The sequence below is a fragment of the Martes martes genome (genome assembly GCF_963455335.1).
Source record: "Martes martes genome assembly, chromosome: 3".
In the NCBI taxonomy this organism is placed as follows: Eukaryota; Metazoa; Chordata; class Mammalia; order Carnivora; family Mustelidae; genus Martes; species Martes martes.
The window spans coordinates 503545-518642 of NC_137890.1; the positions used below are offsets into that span (position 1 = coordinate 503545).

At 54.0% G+C, this 15098-nt stretch overlaps 1 protein-coding gene across 14 annotated transcripts in view; it reads right to left on the reverse strand.

Moving 5' to 3' along the window:
• Positions 1 to 15098, reverse strand: part of TFDP1 (transcription factor Dp-1) — a 45389-nt gene that overhangs the window by 7132 nt on the left and 23159 nt on the right. For 3 of the 14 annotated variants that reach the window (XM_080799039.1, XM_080799038.1, XM_080799034.1), the window contains 5 exons: positions 5701 to 5807; positions 2724 to 2845; positions 1539 to 1704; positions 1117 to 1260; positions 580 to 648 (listed from right to left, as the gene is read on the reverse strand). In XM_080799039.1, coding sequence (XP_080655165.1) covers positions 580 to 648; positions 1117 to 1260; positions 1539 to 1704; positions 2724 to 2845; positions 5701 to 5807 — 608 coding nt within the window. Of the gene's footprint in view, positions 1 to 579; positions 649 to 1116; positions 1264 to 1538; positions 1705 to 2723; positions 2846 to 5700; positions 5808 to 15098 lie in introns of all 14 variants that reach the window. The other 11 variants (XM_080799032.1, XM_080799043.1, XM_080799044.1 and 8 more) reach the window with 5 other exon arrangements.

Here is a 15098-nt window from a genome sequence, read left to right on the forward strand (position 1 = left end):
GAGACACAGGCCTACCGGCCACGCACGCTGACCTCTGCCCCACAGCTGCCACCTCACACCCTGGTCTGGGCTCCGGTCCTCAGGATGCACTCCTGCCCCAGGGAAGCTCTGGGCGCTGCCTTCCGAGCGGCGCCCCTCCCACCGTTTAGACTTTGACAAGCAGCACACACGCGGCCCGTGGGCCTCCCGCGCACGCGCGCTCTCTGTAAGCGTCTACAGCGACCGCATGGAAGTTCAGTGGGCGCGTGTGAAATCGCATTCAAGCTCTCAATGCAGAGACCGTCTGCGGCGGACACACGCCCAGACCGCAGACAGTGCTGAGCCCCGCGCCTGGGCTCCAGGACAGCTCGTCGCGAGGGGCCATAAGAGGTGAACAACGGTAACACCCAACAGCCAGGACAACACGTGGAAAAGGGCCGTGTGGACACGCCCTCCCGCCCTCCGTCCACACACGAGGCAGCGCGGAACGTGGCACCAGCTGCTCGGGGCCTTCTGACGTGTCCGGGCAGCAGATCAAGGGGCACAGGGGACACCGTGGCGGCGGGACAGGGCCAGCCCGGAGGAGAACAGCGCCCGTACCTGCAGGATGAGCTCCTGAAGCTGAGACTGCTTCTGCTTGATCCTTTCAAGCCGCCTCTGCCTCTCCACCTTCAAAACAAAGACTGCAGAGTCACGACACAGCCACCAGCACCCCTAGGGATGAGCTCGCAGAACCCCTCGCCCCAATCTAACGAAGGGAAACCGGCGACCTAGAGCCGACCAGGCGCGGGGATGGGACCCACGGGGGTTTCTTCTGTCTCTCACTGCACATGCCTCTCCACCTTCTCTCATCCTCTGCACACGACGCTATAAAACTCAAACCCCAGCAGCCAGGATTGAGAACTTCCCTACGCTGGGGTCCGCTGCCCACGGCTGGGCCAGACGCCTCCTCATCGGTGCCCGCAGAGCACAGGCAGGCTGGACGGGCAGCATGCCAACGTCCGGTGGGCAAGCGGCAGAGGTCTGGTCCGGGCCAGGCACACACGCACCAGACCCTGAGCAGGTGCCCTCGGGACACACACCGGCTCTGGGGCAACCGTACAGGGGCGCGATGGGAAACAAGCTGAGCCGCGTTACCTCTAAATTCTGACATTCCTGAGCCGAGTTGGTGGGCAGACCAATCCACCTGATCTCCTTCTTCTCCTTCGAGATGATGTTCATGGCCATCAGCACGTTTAAGGCATCATAGACTCGCCGTCTTATGTTCTTCTGGTCGTAAGCCTGCTGGGGACGGAGCATGAGCTTTCCACACCGTCCAGGACGCTCCCAGCGTACCCCCACTGAGCCCGAGGAAGAGGGAGCTCTGCCCGGGAGCCGGCCTGCCAGGAGCCAGGCCCCGCGCACGACCGCATCTGGGAGGATAAGGTGTCGTGCCGCAAACAGGTCCGGAGAATTCTTTCAGACCGTTCTCTCAACTGTGTGTCTCCAGCTGTTTCCGAGAAACCCAGGCCAGGCCGTACGACACCGGGGTGTGTCCCCGCCGCGCGGCACATACTCACGGACTCGTTTGGTAGGATGTGGTTGTCGGCGGCACTGAACTCTGCGACCAGCTCGTCAGCAACCTCGTTGTAGGACGTGGTCCCCTTCCTCTGCACCTTCTCGCACACCTTCATGGAGAAGTGCCGCAGGCCTTTCCCGTTCTTCTCCCCTTTCCTGTGCCGCTTCCTTAGAAAACACAAAGGAACAGCAGTGCCCTCAGCACCCCCGCGCCGGCCCCCGGGGGACACACGCTCACCCACAAGGCTAGCAAGCTGGGCACGGGCCGAGACCCCACGCGCAGCCCTGGGGACCCAGCTCGTCTGTAGAGCACGCTGGGGGCAGCCACGGGGCCGAGACACCAACGTTTAAGTGGCCAGGCCTCCCATCTGCGTCCGCTCCCAGGAAACACGGGGCCTCGCCCGGAAGGGCAGGAGCCGCCGGTGCGTATCTACCGCGTCCTGATACACCAACGCTGCTTCTTAAAAAGATGTCCACGGACATAGGAACTATGGAAATTTTACCGCAAATTTGAGAACTTTTACGGAAAATTTGAGCAGGCTGCGAGCCAAGGCGGTGTGGAGGCCGTGACGGCCACGTGGCGGCGGGCACCCGACCCTGAAGACCGCAGTGAGCCTCAGAGCACGGGAAACCCAACAGCTCAACTTTTTAAGGCACCACCTCAAGGAAAGGGTGGCTCTGAGTTTCTCACGATGACTCGGGAAATCACGGTTTCTGCTTTAGAACCAATACAGACGTAAGTCCAAAAAGCTTTGTTTTTGTTTTCAAGGGAAGTCACAGAGCTGACCTCCGAGTAAAATCGTTTTCTCACGAGGCTGCTTTACAGGGACGACGGTCCAGGTGACCGTGTGGTGGGACCCTCCCGTGGTGTCGCCCAAGGAACGGCAGCCAGAGCTGCCGCGAGGGCCGTCACACGTGCACGCTGTCCCCTAGACGCTACTTTCCGGTGCAGACAACGGAAACAGCGCCCGTCACCGCAGTGCGGAGAAGCCAGCTTCCTCCTCCTCCTCCACCGCCAGCTGCCCCCCTCACAGTGCCGCCACCCCCGGCCCGCGGGGAGCGGCTCCCCTGCAGCCAGACTTCTCCTCCGCGAGGAGAAGCGCGCCCTGACGCCGTCTACCGCGGGCGTGACGGCCGGCCCGCGAGGCCCGGGGAGCCGGGGTTACGATTCTAGGCGATGTGCTCACCCGGCAGACCAAGGTGAGGGGTCTGAAGGCTGGTTCTGTGAGACAAAGTGAGTGTTAGGGGTGTGTGGGCTTCCTACCACCAGAGTGTTGGGCGCTGCAGGTCTCTGAGGCGTACCAATTACCTACAGTCAAAAGAGACAATTCAGAACACAATGAGACATCGCCCGCGCGCACCCCTGTCGTTTTACCATTTCCCGTCCTCTGCGGGCACCGCCGAGCTCCGCCAGCCACGGGGACCGCGAGAACACAGTCGCGCGAGCACATGGCCCACACCGAGAGCCAGACGCCGGCGAGCGGCACTTCTGCGCGGCACGAGCCGTTTCCCTCACCGACTCCCGGGGTCTTCCCGGGTCCAACAAAAGCACCAGGAACCGTCCCACCCCGGCGAGCTCGCCGGACGGCGACCCCTGGGGAGGCTGTGGTTCGAGGAGGGGCCGCAAAGCCAGCCTCAGGGCACATCCCCACTGTTCCCCGTGCCCAAGTTTACTTTCCCTTCTGCTCAGTGCTGCGGACGAGGATGAAATCCTCTCTCCCAGGGGGTGCTAAACGCCAGAACACAAACAGGAAAAAGTCCCCGAACTCGTGGTGCCCACCAGCCCACCTGCATGTGGGGGCCTCGTCCCAATGGAGGCTTCGCGGGGGACCCAGCACCTCGAACAGGGCAGCGCGGGGGCACGGGGGGCGATGAGCCCTGGAGCAACAGACCCACACGCCAGGGCGAGGCAGCTCTGGGGATGGCAGCGTGACCCGCACCACAGGGGACCGAGTCTGAGCACCCCTCACCACCTCTTCACCCAAGGAAGGGAGAGCCTCGTTTGTGTTCAACAAAGACTCAGAATTTGGTGGCATTAATATGCAAATACTCCACTAGGGACACACAGACACTGCTGTGTACCGTCAAGTCAAACCTCAGCGTCCTCAGATCTCGTATGTGACTCCACCCCACCAAAGAGCTGATCCAGGAATCGGTTCAGAAACATGACTTCCCAGGTTCTGCACAGCCAAGCGCCCCAGCGAGCCACCGTCGGGCACCAGGTGCTGGGACCGCCCTTCACGGGGATGGGACACAGCTTCAGGGACTGGCCATGCCCAGGGCCCCTCCTCAGCAGGGTGAACGTGCTGCCTCCTGTGGCCAGGGGACAGCTGGCCAGGCACTCGGTCCTAGGTCAGGCCACTGGTCAGGGCCAATGACCACAAACCACAGAAAGAAAACTCTCAATTTCATTCTTTCAATTCATATTTCCAACAATCAAAGTTTCATCACAGTGTTTTCCGAACTGTGCGTCACCCTCGTTCATGCGAAAGCCGTGGAGTCGAACAGTAAGGTTTCCGGAAAAAGAGGACAGAAAAGCGAACAGGTCCCCAGGGAGGAGACGCACTGCCCGAACCTTCCGTTTCTGCTCAACGGGGACGTGTGTTCCGGGGCCCGGGCTCACCGTGGAAAAGGCGCATTAGCCGAGGCTCAGGGCCGAGGGCTCGGGACACGTGGAAACCAGTCAGTCTGGCACTTACTGAACACGTTTCACAGGGACTGGGTTGGTGACGTTTCCGGGAGAGTGGACTGAGGACACAAGCACCCACGCAGACAGGCAGGAGAGTCACCAGAGGGCTGCCTGACACGCGGCCTGGGCCCCCACAGCCAGCACCCGCGCTCCGGTCCTCTCCCTAAGCTGGACCTCTCTGCGCAACTGGTCCCCAAGCAGCAGCAAGGTCGGGGGCCAGGCACACAGCAGGCGCTCCGTAACTGCTCCCCGGACGACAAGGAGCTGTTCTCTCTCCGCTCCTCCCCCGTCCTAACCGCGCTCCTGGGCACCACGCTCGTGGGCACCGACTCCCTGGACCGGGGCTGAAGCCCCTCGTGAGCGCAAGCCGAGCTCACACGCCCCTCGAGGTCACGACGCGCCAGTCCTTCCGTCCTCAACCCTCTGGCGGGCGAGGTCAAGAGACCAGCAACGTGTCACAGCGCTGGGGCCTGCGCGGGAGGCGCTGCTGACACCAGCTGCCCCGAACAAGCGGACTCAGCCCAGGGACGTGACTTTCAGGCTGACAGAGTTTAAGGCGCCAACAGACAAACCTGCGTGTTGACTCTCCTCCCTACATTTACAACCATCCAACAGAACGACTCCTACGACTGAGGAGGTACTCCCCAGCTAAAGCTGCTATGACACGCAGCAGCTAAAAATAACACGAGTTGCAGAATAAAACATAGAACGAAATATTTAACTTTATCAAAAAGATGTTTACTAAAAAGCTGCGATGAGCCAAATATGGTGTACCTCTGACACAGCGTTGCTTTGAAAAACGTCACGGCAACTCTGCTGGGAAAAGCAGTCACACCCCGCGACAGGGGCGAAGTGGCGGGCACATGCACAGATGCCCCGGGTGCCCACCCAGAAGTGGGAGCTCAGGTCTGCACAGGCACAGCTGGGCAGCCAACATCCTCCTCGCAGGGCCACTCAAGGCCCAGCCGGAGGGGCGGCTTCAATCTGACCCGAGTTCCGCCAGGAAGAGCCAACGAGCCGCACAGGTGATCGGGGAGTGGGGCACCCAGCACGGTCCAGGAGCACAGACCCACCTCGGCCCCCTCCTAGAGGGTGGGCCACAGCAGGGGCATCCCGGTCCCAGCGCCCTGATGGCCTACAGAGAGAGCCCTATGCCCACCACGTGCCCTGCAAGGACACCACCCTTGTTTCCCAGGCAGTAACGCCCATGCTGAGGAGGGCCGAGGCCAGGCGCTGCCACTCCCACGCCACTCTACACTCTGGGGCAGACTTGGGGTCAGCGGGACACACATAGCAGGAGGGGACGGTGCCTGGCCTGTGTCTGCAGCAGGCCTGAGCCAGGGGAGCGCACACGTGTCCCAGCAGCGCAAACATCGAGAGGGCACTGCGGAGGGCAGACCGCGCACCCCAACCTCCGCACCAGAGCTATGGGCCACCGTCCAGAACCGGCGAGCCCGCCCGCCCGGGCCCCTTACCACTTGCTGCGCAATGTTGACATTGGACTGTCCGAATGTTTTCGGCAACAGCTGCTTCCCCAGCGCGCTCACTGTGGAGGGGTGGACGGCGACCAAGGACACCACGCCTGCAGCGCAAGGAGGCAACAGGTTAGTTCCCTTCTGGAGGAAGGCTAAATGGTAGTTGTAGGACGATGATGCCTCTAACTGGACATTCATCGTTCCCCCACCTGAGGGCTGTGGGTCAGCTGCAAACACGTCTAAGCCTAAAGGCGTCCGCGTGGCCACGACCGCCGGCTCATCCACCCACCAGCCCCTCTGGGTGCTTCCGTGTCCAGGGGGCGGGGGTGCAGGGGCCCAGGCGTATCACCAACCTGCCCCAAGCCCCTGGGGGCTGCCTGCCTGCCTACGGAAGTTCTGGTGGGACCGCAGAGTCTGGGGAGAGCAGCTCTTGAAATACCACAGTACTGTGGCAATTAGAGTCTCCTAAATGCTCCAGCATTTCTGTATTGCGAAACGAGTTCAGAAATCCAACACTCCCCGGGGCTCAGTCTGTTGAGCATGTGACTCCTGGTTTCGGCTCAGGCCTCCGTGTCGTGCGACTGAGCCCCAGTGTGGGGTCGCCTTGAGATTCTCTCTCCCCCTCTGCCCCTCCCCAAACCCACCCCGTGCACGCCCACGCTCTCTCCGGAATAAAGAAATCTAGAGCAGTCTAGCACCCTTCCTCCTCGAGAAGTAGAGCCGCATCTCCGTTTCCCGGAAGAGAAGTGCCTGGGGAGGAGACTGCCCCTCTCCGAACTCGCGGGCGACCTTATCACAAAGCAAAGAGGAAGGACACCTGGGGAACACAAGTACTCATTCCTGCGGGCGTCCGCTACGAGTCCTACGCGCCTGCTCTGTCCCTGGTGCTGGGCACACAACAGTGAACAAAAATGGTAAAATACTTGCTCTTACAGATTAACTAATAAAACCAAATGAAGTAGGAATGATAAAAATTCAAAATATAGAAACAAAGGCCTTGCCTTGATGGCCTCAAAAGGCAGAGAGAGAAACAGGGCGTGTGCACGGGCCGTGGTGCCCGGAGCCCGGGGAGGGCAAGCAGCGTGCGCCCCGCCCGTGCCCTCCCAAGAAGGACCTGCGCGCCCGGGGAAAAGCAGACCCACTCCCAGGCTCGCGGCCACTGCCGCACGGGGCCGGGAGAAAGCCTGCCCGAGTCACCACGCCTCGCGCTCCTGCCTCCTGGAGCGCACGGGACCCTGCAGGGGGGCGGGGTGGGGGGGGCGAGCTCCACAGACACCAGTGGCATTTCCTTCGCTTCACGGGCTCTGCCTCGTGACGGCCTCCAAATGCGCAAACACCTCCCTCGTCCACCCGGCCTAGAGGTTCATTTCTGAGCCCTTCACAGTCCGCACGTCCCAAAGCACACGCTGCAGGCTTCAGGCCACGCCGAGTCTCACCGCGGCAAAGACACAGGGCAGGACTTCCTCACAGCACGAGTCCGCCAAGCCAGCCGGCCAACAAGTATTAGCATTTTAACCAACGGACACCAAAAGATATTTATTTTCTGTACATATTTGCTTTGAGGATTTTTATCTTCCTCTAAACACAGAGATACCTGGAGCAAAAGCAAATTTTTGACAACTGCTTTAGATATGTAAAAGATGTTTCAGAGGACAAAAAATAAAGTTACTCTATTTTGCACAGAGACTTAAAACATATCACTTTTCAGATTCATTGACAGACTAGTAATTAGGTTTCTGGAATATTGAACTGATTCACTAAAAAACATTGTTATTTTTTTAAATTTGCAAACGACGCCCTGTCAATACCAGCAACAAGCGGTTCTTGTGACATTGTGTCTTAAAGCTCATTTTTTAAAAAGATTTTATTTATTTATTTGACAGACATAGATCACAAGCAGGCAGACAGGCAGAGAGAGAGGGGGAAGCAGGCTCCCCACCAAGCAGAGCCCGATGTGGGGCTGGATCCCAGGACCCCGAGACCATGACCTGAGCTGAAGGCAGAGGCTCAACCCACTGAGCCACCCAGGCGCCCCTAAAGCTCATTTTGCACATCAAGTAAATGACGTCAGAGCACAGGGGCTGACGGGACGGGGCACTCGGGATGGGGCACTCGTCTCTGGGGCTAACCTGCAGGCCCACCACAAGGCCGCCCCACACAAACCGCCCGGAACCCCAGTCACGTTCTTCTATAAGATAACGTACTTAGAGCCCCCCAGCTGGGGGAACGAGGAGGGCAGTCTGGGCAACGGCAGGGCTGGGAGGTAGAGGCAGACTGGGCAGGGCCCCTTTCCTGGACGCCCATCCCAGCAGGGGCTCTTCCTTGTTCGCTGGGTGAGAAACTCTTCAATCCGAGGGATCCACTGGCAGACAATCCTGCTCCGGGACGACCGAAGACGACCACCACCGTTTTCGCCTTGAGGAGCGGAGCCTTACTGGCTGTGCCCGGACCCACCCCATCCCCGCCCGCCGCCACCAGGGCTTGCAGGTCGCGCTCCGACCGGGTTGCTACCTCTCCACACACACCCACGAATCCCAGAGGGACAAGCACCACTTGTGCGGGCTTTGCAGTCTAGACCGTGACAGCCCGCAGCTGTGCTCGCACCGTGTTGGGACCTGTGCACAGGAAGGCCTGGTAGCCCCTTTACTGCCGAGCGGCTCCTCCCGGACAGCCGGCTGCTGTGCGAACACAGAGGCTCCTGCTCAGACGCTCCGCACAGTCAGGCGAGCCTCCTCCTGCTGAGGCCCCTGGAATCCACACGTCCAGTCCGTCCCCGAGTCTAGGGGGCCACCTGCATTATGGGCTCCAGCCCAGCACATCCCGAGGGCCACGCTGCAGACGCATGCACATGTGTGGGCACACACCCGCATGCACACACACACGCACACAAATGCACAGGCGCGCACACTCACACACCCCAGCAGACACACGCACGCAGGTGCATATATACACAAACATACACATGCACACACACACCCTCGCAGACACACACATGCACATGCACAAACACCAGCAGACACACACGTACACACGCCCCAGCAGACACATGTGCACACACATGCACACATGGGCATGCACACATAGGCACACACCCGTGTGCACACACACCCCAGCAGACACACACACAAACCCATACACACACACGCACACAGACACGCCCCGGCACATATACAGGCACCCACGCATACACACACTTCCCGGCAGACACACGCACACACAGACCCCAGCAGACACACATGCACACGCACACACAGTCACACCCTGGCACATACACAGGCACCCACGCATACATACACTTCCCGGCAGACACACACGCGCGCGCACACACCCCAGACACACACGCGCGCGCACACACCCCAGGAGACACACATGCACACACACACATGCACACAGTCACACCCCAGCACATACACAGCACACATGCGCATACACACTTCCTGGCAGACATACCCACGCAGGCACAAGCCCCAGCAACCAGTGTCCCTCTCCCCCATTCCTGTCACCTGCTAACTCAGGAAGGCACACCCCTTTTGGTCAATCTCAAGGGTGGGATTTCACATCTGGTTTAATCTGGCCACAGATAACACCCTTTTCTGCCAAAGACTGCCACACACTGCCCACGTCCAGGACTCAGGAGATAACACTACAGTTATGACACAGGCGAGACTGTCACAGCCTAGAGAGCTACTCACTATAGGAATGAGATCATTTACGGGCACCTGGGTGGCTCAGTGGGTTAAGCCTCTGCCACTGGCTCAGGTCATGGTCTCAGGGTCCTGGGATCGAGCCCCGCATCGGGATCTCTGCTCGGCGGGGAGCCTGCTTCCCCCTCTCTCTCTGCCTGCCTCTCTGCCTACTTGTGATCTCTGTCAAATAAATAAATAAAATTAAAAAAAAAAAAAAGGAATGGGATCATTTGAACCATAAGATGTACTTAAAGCCTCTTGTTAAGGGAACTATAACGTGGTATTTTCCAATAACATCAGGAAACAGAGGATTCCTCTCCTGGCAACGAAATGCGTCAGGGACATACGTCGTCTGAGTTGCTGTAACCACTAACAGAAGAGGGACCCTAAGGACATCCTGTAAGCACACACTAACCAGTAATCACAACCCATTGGTATGTATGTATAGGTTTTACGGTATTTTAAATTACAAAATCAAAAGGTTTAATGTTTTCTTGACAACAATTTCAACCACTTAGTTCTGAGAACCTAAAATCTCTTTTTTTTAATTATTTTTATTAACATATAATGTATTATTTGCCCCGGGGTACAGGTCTGTGAATCGTCAGGCTTACACATTTCATAGACCCACCATAGCACATACCCTCCCCAATGTCCATCACCCAACCACCCTCTCCCTACCCCCCTACCCCCCTACCCCCAGCAACACTCCGTTTGATTTGTGAGATTGTTCTGTAAGAGTCTCTTATGGTTTGTCTCCCTCCCAATCCCATCTTGCTTCATTTTTTCCATCCCTACCCCCCAAACTCCCCACCTTGCCTCTCAAATTCCTCATATCAGAGAGATCATATGATAATTGTCTTTCTCTGATTGACTCATTTTGCTCAGCATAATACCCTCTAGTTCCATCCACATCACTGCAAATGGCAAGATTTCATTTCTTTTGATGGCTGCAGAGTATTCCACTGTGTATATAGACCACATCTTCTTTATCCATTCATCTGTGGATGGACGTCTGGGCTCTTTCCATAGTTTGGCTATTGTGGACGTTGCTGCTGTGACCATTCGGGTGCACGTGCCCCTTCGGATCACTACATTTGTATCTTGGTAAATACCCAGTAGTGCGATTGCTGGGTCACAGGGTAGCTCTATTTTCAACTTTCTGAGGAACCTCCATGCTGTTTTCCAGAGGGGCTGTACCAGCTTGCATCCCCACCAACAGTGGAGGAGGTTCCCCTTTCTCCGCATCCTCACCAACATCTGTCATTTCCTGACTTGTTAATTTTAGCCATTCTGACTGGGGTGAGGTGGGATCTCACTGTGGTTTTGTGTTTCCCTGATGCCGAGTGATGGGGAGCACTTTCTCATGAGTCTGTTGGCCATCTGGATGTCTTCTTTGCAGAAATGTCTGTTCATGTCCTCTGCCCATTTCTTGATTGGATTATTTGTTCTTTGGGTGTTGAGTTTGATAAGTTCTTTATAGATGTTGGATACTAGCCCTTTATCTGATATGTCGTTTGCAAATATCTTCTCCCATTCTGTCAGTTGTCTTTTGGTTTTGTTGACTGTTTCCTTGGCTGTGCAGAAGCTTTTGATCTTGATGAAGTCCCAATAGTTCATTTTTGCCCTTGCTTCCCTTCCTTTGGTGATGTTCCTAGGAAGAAGTTGCTGCGACTAAAGTCGAAGAGGTTGCTGCCTGCGTTCTCCTCGAGGATGATTCCTGTCTCACGTTGAGGTCTTTCATCCATTTTGAGTCTATCTTTGTGTGTGGTGTAAGGAAATGGTCCAGTTTCATTCTTCTGCATGTGGCTGTCCAATTTTCCCAGCACCATTTGTTGAAGAGACTGTCTTTTTTCCATTGAACATTCTTCCCTGCTTTGTCAAATACTAGTTGACCATAGAGTTGAGGATCCATTTCTGGGTTCTCTATTCTGTTCCACTGATCTGTGTGTCTGTTTTTGTGCCAGTACCATGCTGTCTTGAGGATGACAGCTTTGTCATAGAGCTTGAAGTCTGCAACTGTGATGCCGCCAACTCTGGCTTTCTTTTTCAACATTCCTTTGGCCATTCAGGGTCTTTTCTGGTTCCATATAAATTTTAGGATTATTTGTTCCATTTCTTTGAAAAAAATTGATGGTATTTTGATAGAGATTGCATGAAATGTACAGATTGCTTTAAACAGCGCAGACATTTTCACAATATTTGTTCTTCCAATCCATGAGCATGGAATGTTTTTCCATTTCTTTGTGTCTTCCTCAATTTCTTTCATGAGTACTTTATAGTTTTCTGAGTACAGATTCTTTGCCTCTTTGTTTAGGTTTATTCCTAGGTATCTTATGGCTTTGGGTGCAATTACACATGGGATGGATTCCTTAATTTCTCTTTCTTCTGTCTTGCTGTTGGTGTCAAAAATGCAAATGTTGGTGTAGGAAATGTAACTGATTTCTGTGCATGGATTTTATATCCTGACACTTTACTGAATTCCTGTACAAGTTCTAGCAGTTTTGCAGCGGAGTCTTTTGGGTTTTTCACATAAAATATCATATCATCTGCGAAGAGTGAGAGTTTGACTTTTCTTTGCTGATTCAGATGCCTTTAATTTCTTTTTGTTGTCTGACTGCTGAGGCTAGGACTTCTAGTACTATGTTGAATAGCAGTGGTGATAGTGGACAGCCCTGCCGTGTTCCTGACCTTATGGGAAAAGTTCTCAGTTTTTCCCCATTGAGAATGATATTCGCTGTGGGTTTTTCATAGATGGCTTTGATAATATTGAGGTATGTGCCCTCTATCCCTACACTATGAAGAGTTTTGATCAAGAAAGGATGTTGTACTTTGTCAAATGCTTTTTCAGCAACTATTGAGAGTGTCGTGTGGTTCTTGTTCTTTCTTTTATTAATGTATTGTATCTCATTGACTGATTTGCAGATGTTGAACCAATCTTGCAGCCCAGGAATAAATCCCACTTGGGCATGGTGAATAATCCCTTTAATGTACTATTGGGTCCTACTAGCTAGTATTTTGGTGAGAATTTTCACATCTGTGTTCATCAAGGATATTGGTCTGTAATTCTCCTGTTCGGTGGGGTCTTTGTCTGGTTTTGGGATCAAGGTAATGCTGGCCTCATCAAATGAGTTTGGAAGTTTTCCTTCCATTTCCATTTTTTGGAACAGTTTCAGGAGAACAGTTGTCAATTCTTCGTTAAATGTTTGGTAGAATTCCCCTGGGAAGCCGTCTGGTCCTGGACTTTTGTTTGTTTGGAGATTTTTGGTGACTGCTTCAATCTCCTTACTGGTTATGGGTCTGTTCAGGTGTTCAATATCTTCCTGGTTCAGTTGTGGTAGTTTATATGTCTCTAGGAACGCATCCATTTCTTCCAGATTGTCAAATTTGCTGGCGTAGAGTTGCTCAGAATATGTTCTTATAAATGTTTGTATTTCTTCGGTGTTGGTTGTGATCTCTTCTCTTTCATTCATGATTTTATTAATTTGGGTCCTTTCTCTTTTCATTTTGATAAGTCTGGTCAGGGGTTTATCAGTCTTATTAATTCTTTCCAAGAACCAGCTCCTAGTTTCATTGATCTGTTCTATTGTTCTTTTGGTTTCTATTTCACTGATTTCTGCTCTGATCTTTATGATTTCTCTTCTCCTGCCAGGTTTAGGCTTCTTGCTGTTCCTTCTCTAGCTCCTTTAGGTGTAGGATTAGGTTGTGTATTTGAGACCTTTCTTGTTTCTTGAGAAAGTCTTGTATTGCTATATACTTTCCTCTCAGGACTGCCTTTGCTGTGTCCCACAGATTTTGAACAGTTGTTTCCATTTTCATTTGTTTCCATGAATTTTTTCAATTCTTTTTTAATTTCCTGGTTGACCCATTCATTCTTTAGAAGGATGTTCTTTAGCCTCCATGTATTTGGGTTCTCTTCAACTTTCCTCTTGTGATTGAGTTCTAGCTTCAGAGTGCTGTGGTCTGAAAATATGCAAGAAATGATCCCAATCTTTTGGTACTGGCTGAGACCTGATTTGTGACCCAGAATGTGATCTATTCTGTAGAATGTTCCATGTGCACTAGAGAAGAATGTGTATTCTGGTCCTTTGGGATGGAATGTTCTGAATAGAACTGAGATGTCCGTCTGGTCCAGTGTCATTTAAGGCCTTCATTCTTTGTTGGTCTTTTGCTTGGATGATCCGTCCATTTCAGTGAGGGGGTGTTAAAGTCCCCTGCTATTATTGTCAATGTGTTTCTTTGATTTTGTTATTAATTGGTTTATATAATTGGCTGTTCCCATGTTAGGGGCATAGATATTTGAAATTGTTCGATCTTGTTGGACAGACCATTTAAGTATGGTATAGTGTCCTTCCTCATCTCTTATTATAGCCTTTGGCTTAAAATCTAAATTATTTGAAATAAGGATTGCCACCCCGGCTTTCTTCTGGCGTCCACTAGCCTGGTACATTGTTTCCCACCCGCTCAGTTTAAATCTGGAGGTGTCTTTGGGTCTAAAATGAGTTTCTTGCAGACAGCATATTGATGGGTCTTGTTTTTTTTTATCCATTCTGACACCCTGTGTCTTTCGATTGAGGTATTGAGCCCATTTACATTCAGTGTAACTATTAAGAGATATGAACTTAGTGCCACTGCATGCCACTGCCACTGTCAGGCGACTGTTACTGTATATTGTCTCTGTTCCCCTCTGGTCTGTTAATTTTAGGCTCTCTCTTTGCTTAGAGGACCTCTTTCAATATTTCCTATAGGGCTGATTTGGTGTTTGCAAATTCTTTTAATTTTTGTTTGTGCTGGAAGCTCTTTATCTCTCCTTCTATTTTCACTGACAGTCTAGCCGGATATAGTATCTCGGGCTGCGTGTTTTTCTTGTTCAGTGGCTCTGGATATATCATGCCGGTTCCTTCTGGCCTGCCAGGTGAGAACCTAACATCTTAAGAGCCACGATTCTGACCACCACGCCACAGATACTCTGTGTGCTCACAGAGCCAAAAGGGCCCCCAGATCATGCCCAGGGTGTGCACGGCTTGGCCCCAGACGACAGCAGGAGCTGCCCTGCCCCGCAGGCCCTGGAGCGGCAGTAAGGGCCTCCCTCCCCGCTCTCCCGCTCCCGGCGCTTGCGCCTAGTGTGCCCGCTGCTCACCAGCTGAGCACCCTGGAAGGGCCCCCCCATCCAAGCTAAGGTGCACCACATCTCAGGATGCCTGTTGGGACCGAGGTGGGTAGATGCCACCCTCACCATTTGCCTGCACGGCACACACTCTGCTGGGCACCACGGCCAGTCATCACTGCACATCCAGCAGCAGGGCTCAGAGGCCGGGATGGCACTCCACGTTCCAGTCGTCCTCTGGGTTCAAGTGGTAGGAGGAGAGAACAAGCTGATGCCTCTGCTCCACGTTCCCTGGGAGGGCATCCTCTGGGGCTCAGCGAGTGCTGCCGTTTCTTCCTGCGGCGGGCCCCTCTCCCCACTGCCACAGGAACACCAGCCTGCACTGACCCACTGTGTGCACAGGCGCATGCACGTCTGGGGGACTGCAGTCACCGTGACTCAAGAATTAGAGAGCAATGCCAGGTTCCCGGCCACATGGCATCCCCAAAACTTCATCTCTCCTGCCCTTCTAAGTCAGGCAACCCTGAAGCAGAAGAAAAGACGCCCTCTCCCTAGGCCGACACGGCCACAGACGCAGGGAGCAGCGCTCCGCAGAGACGGGCCTG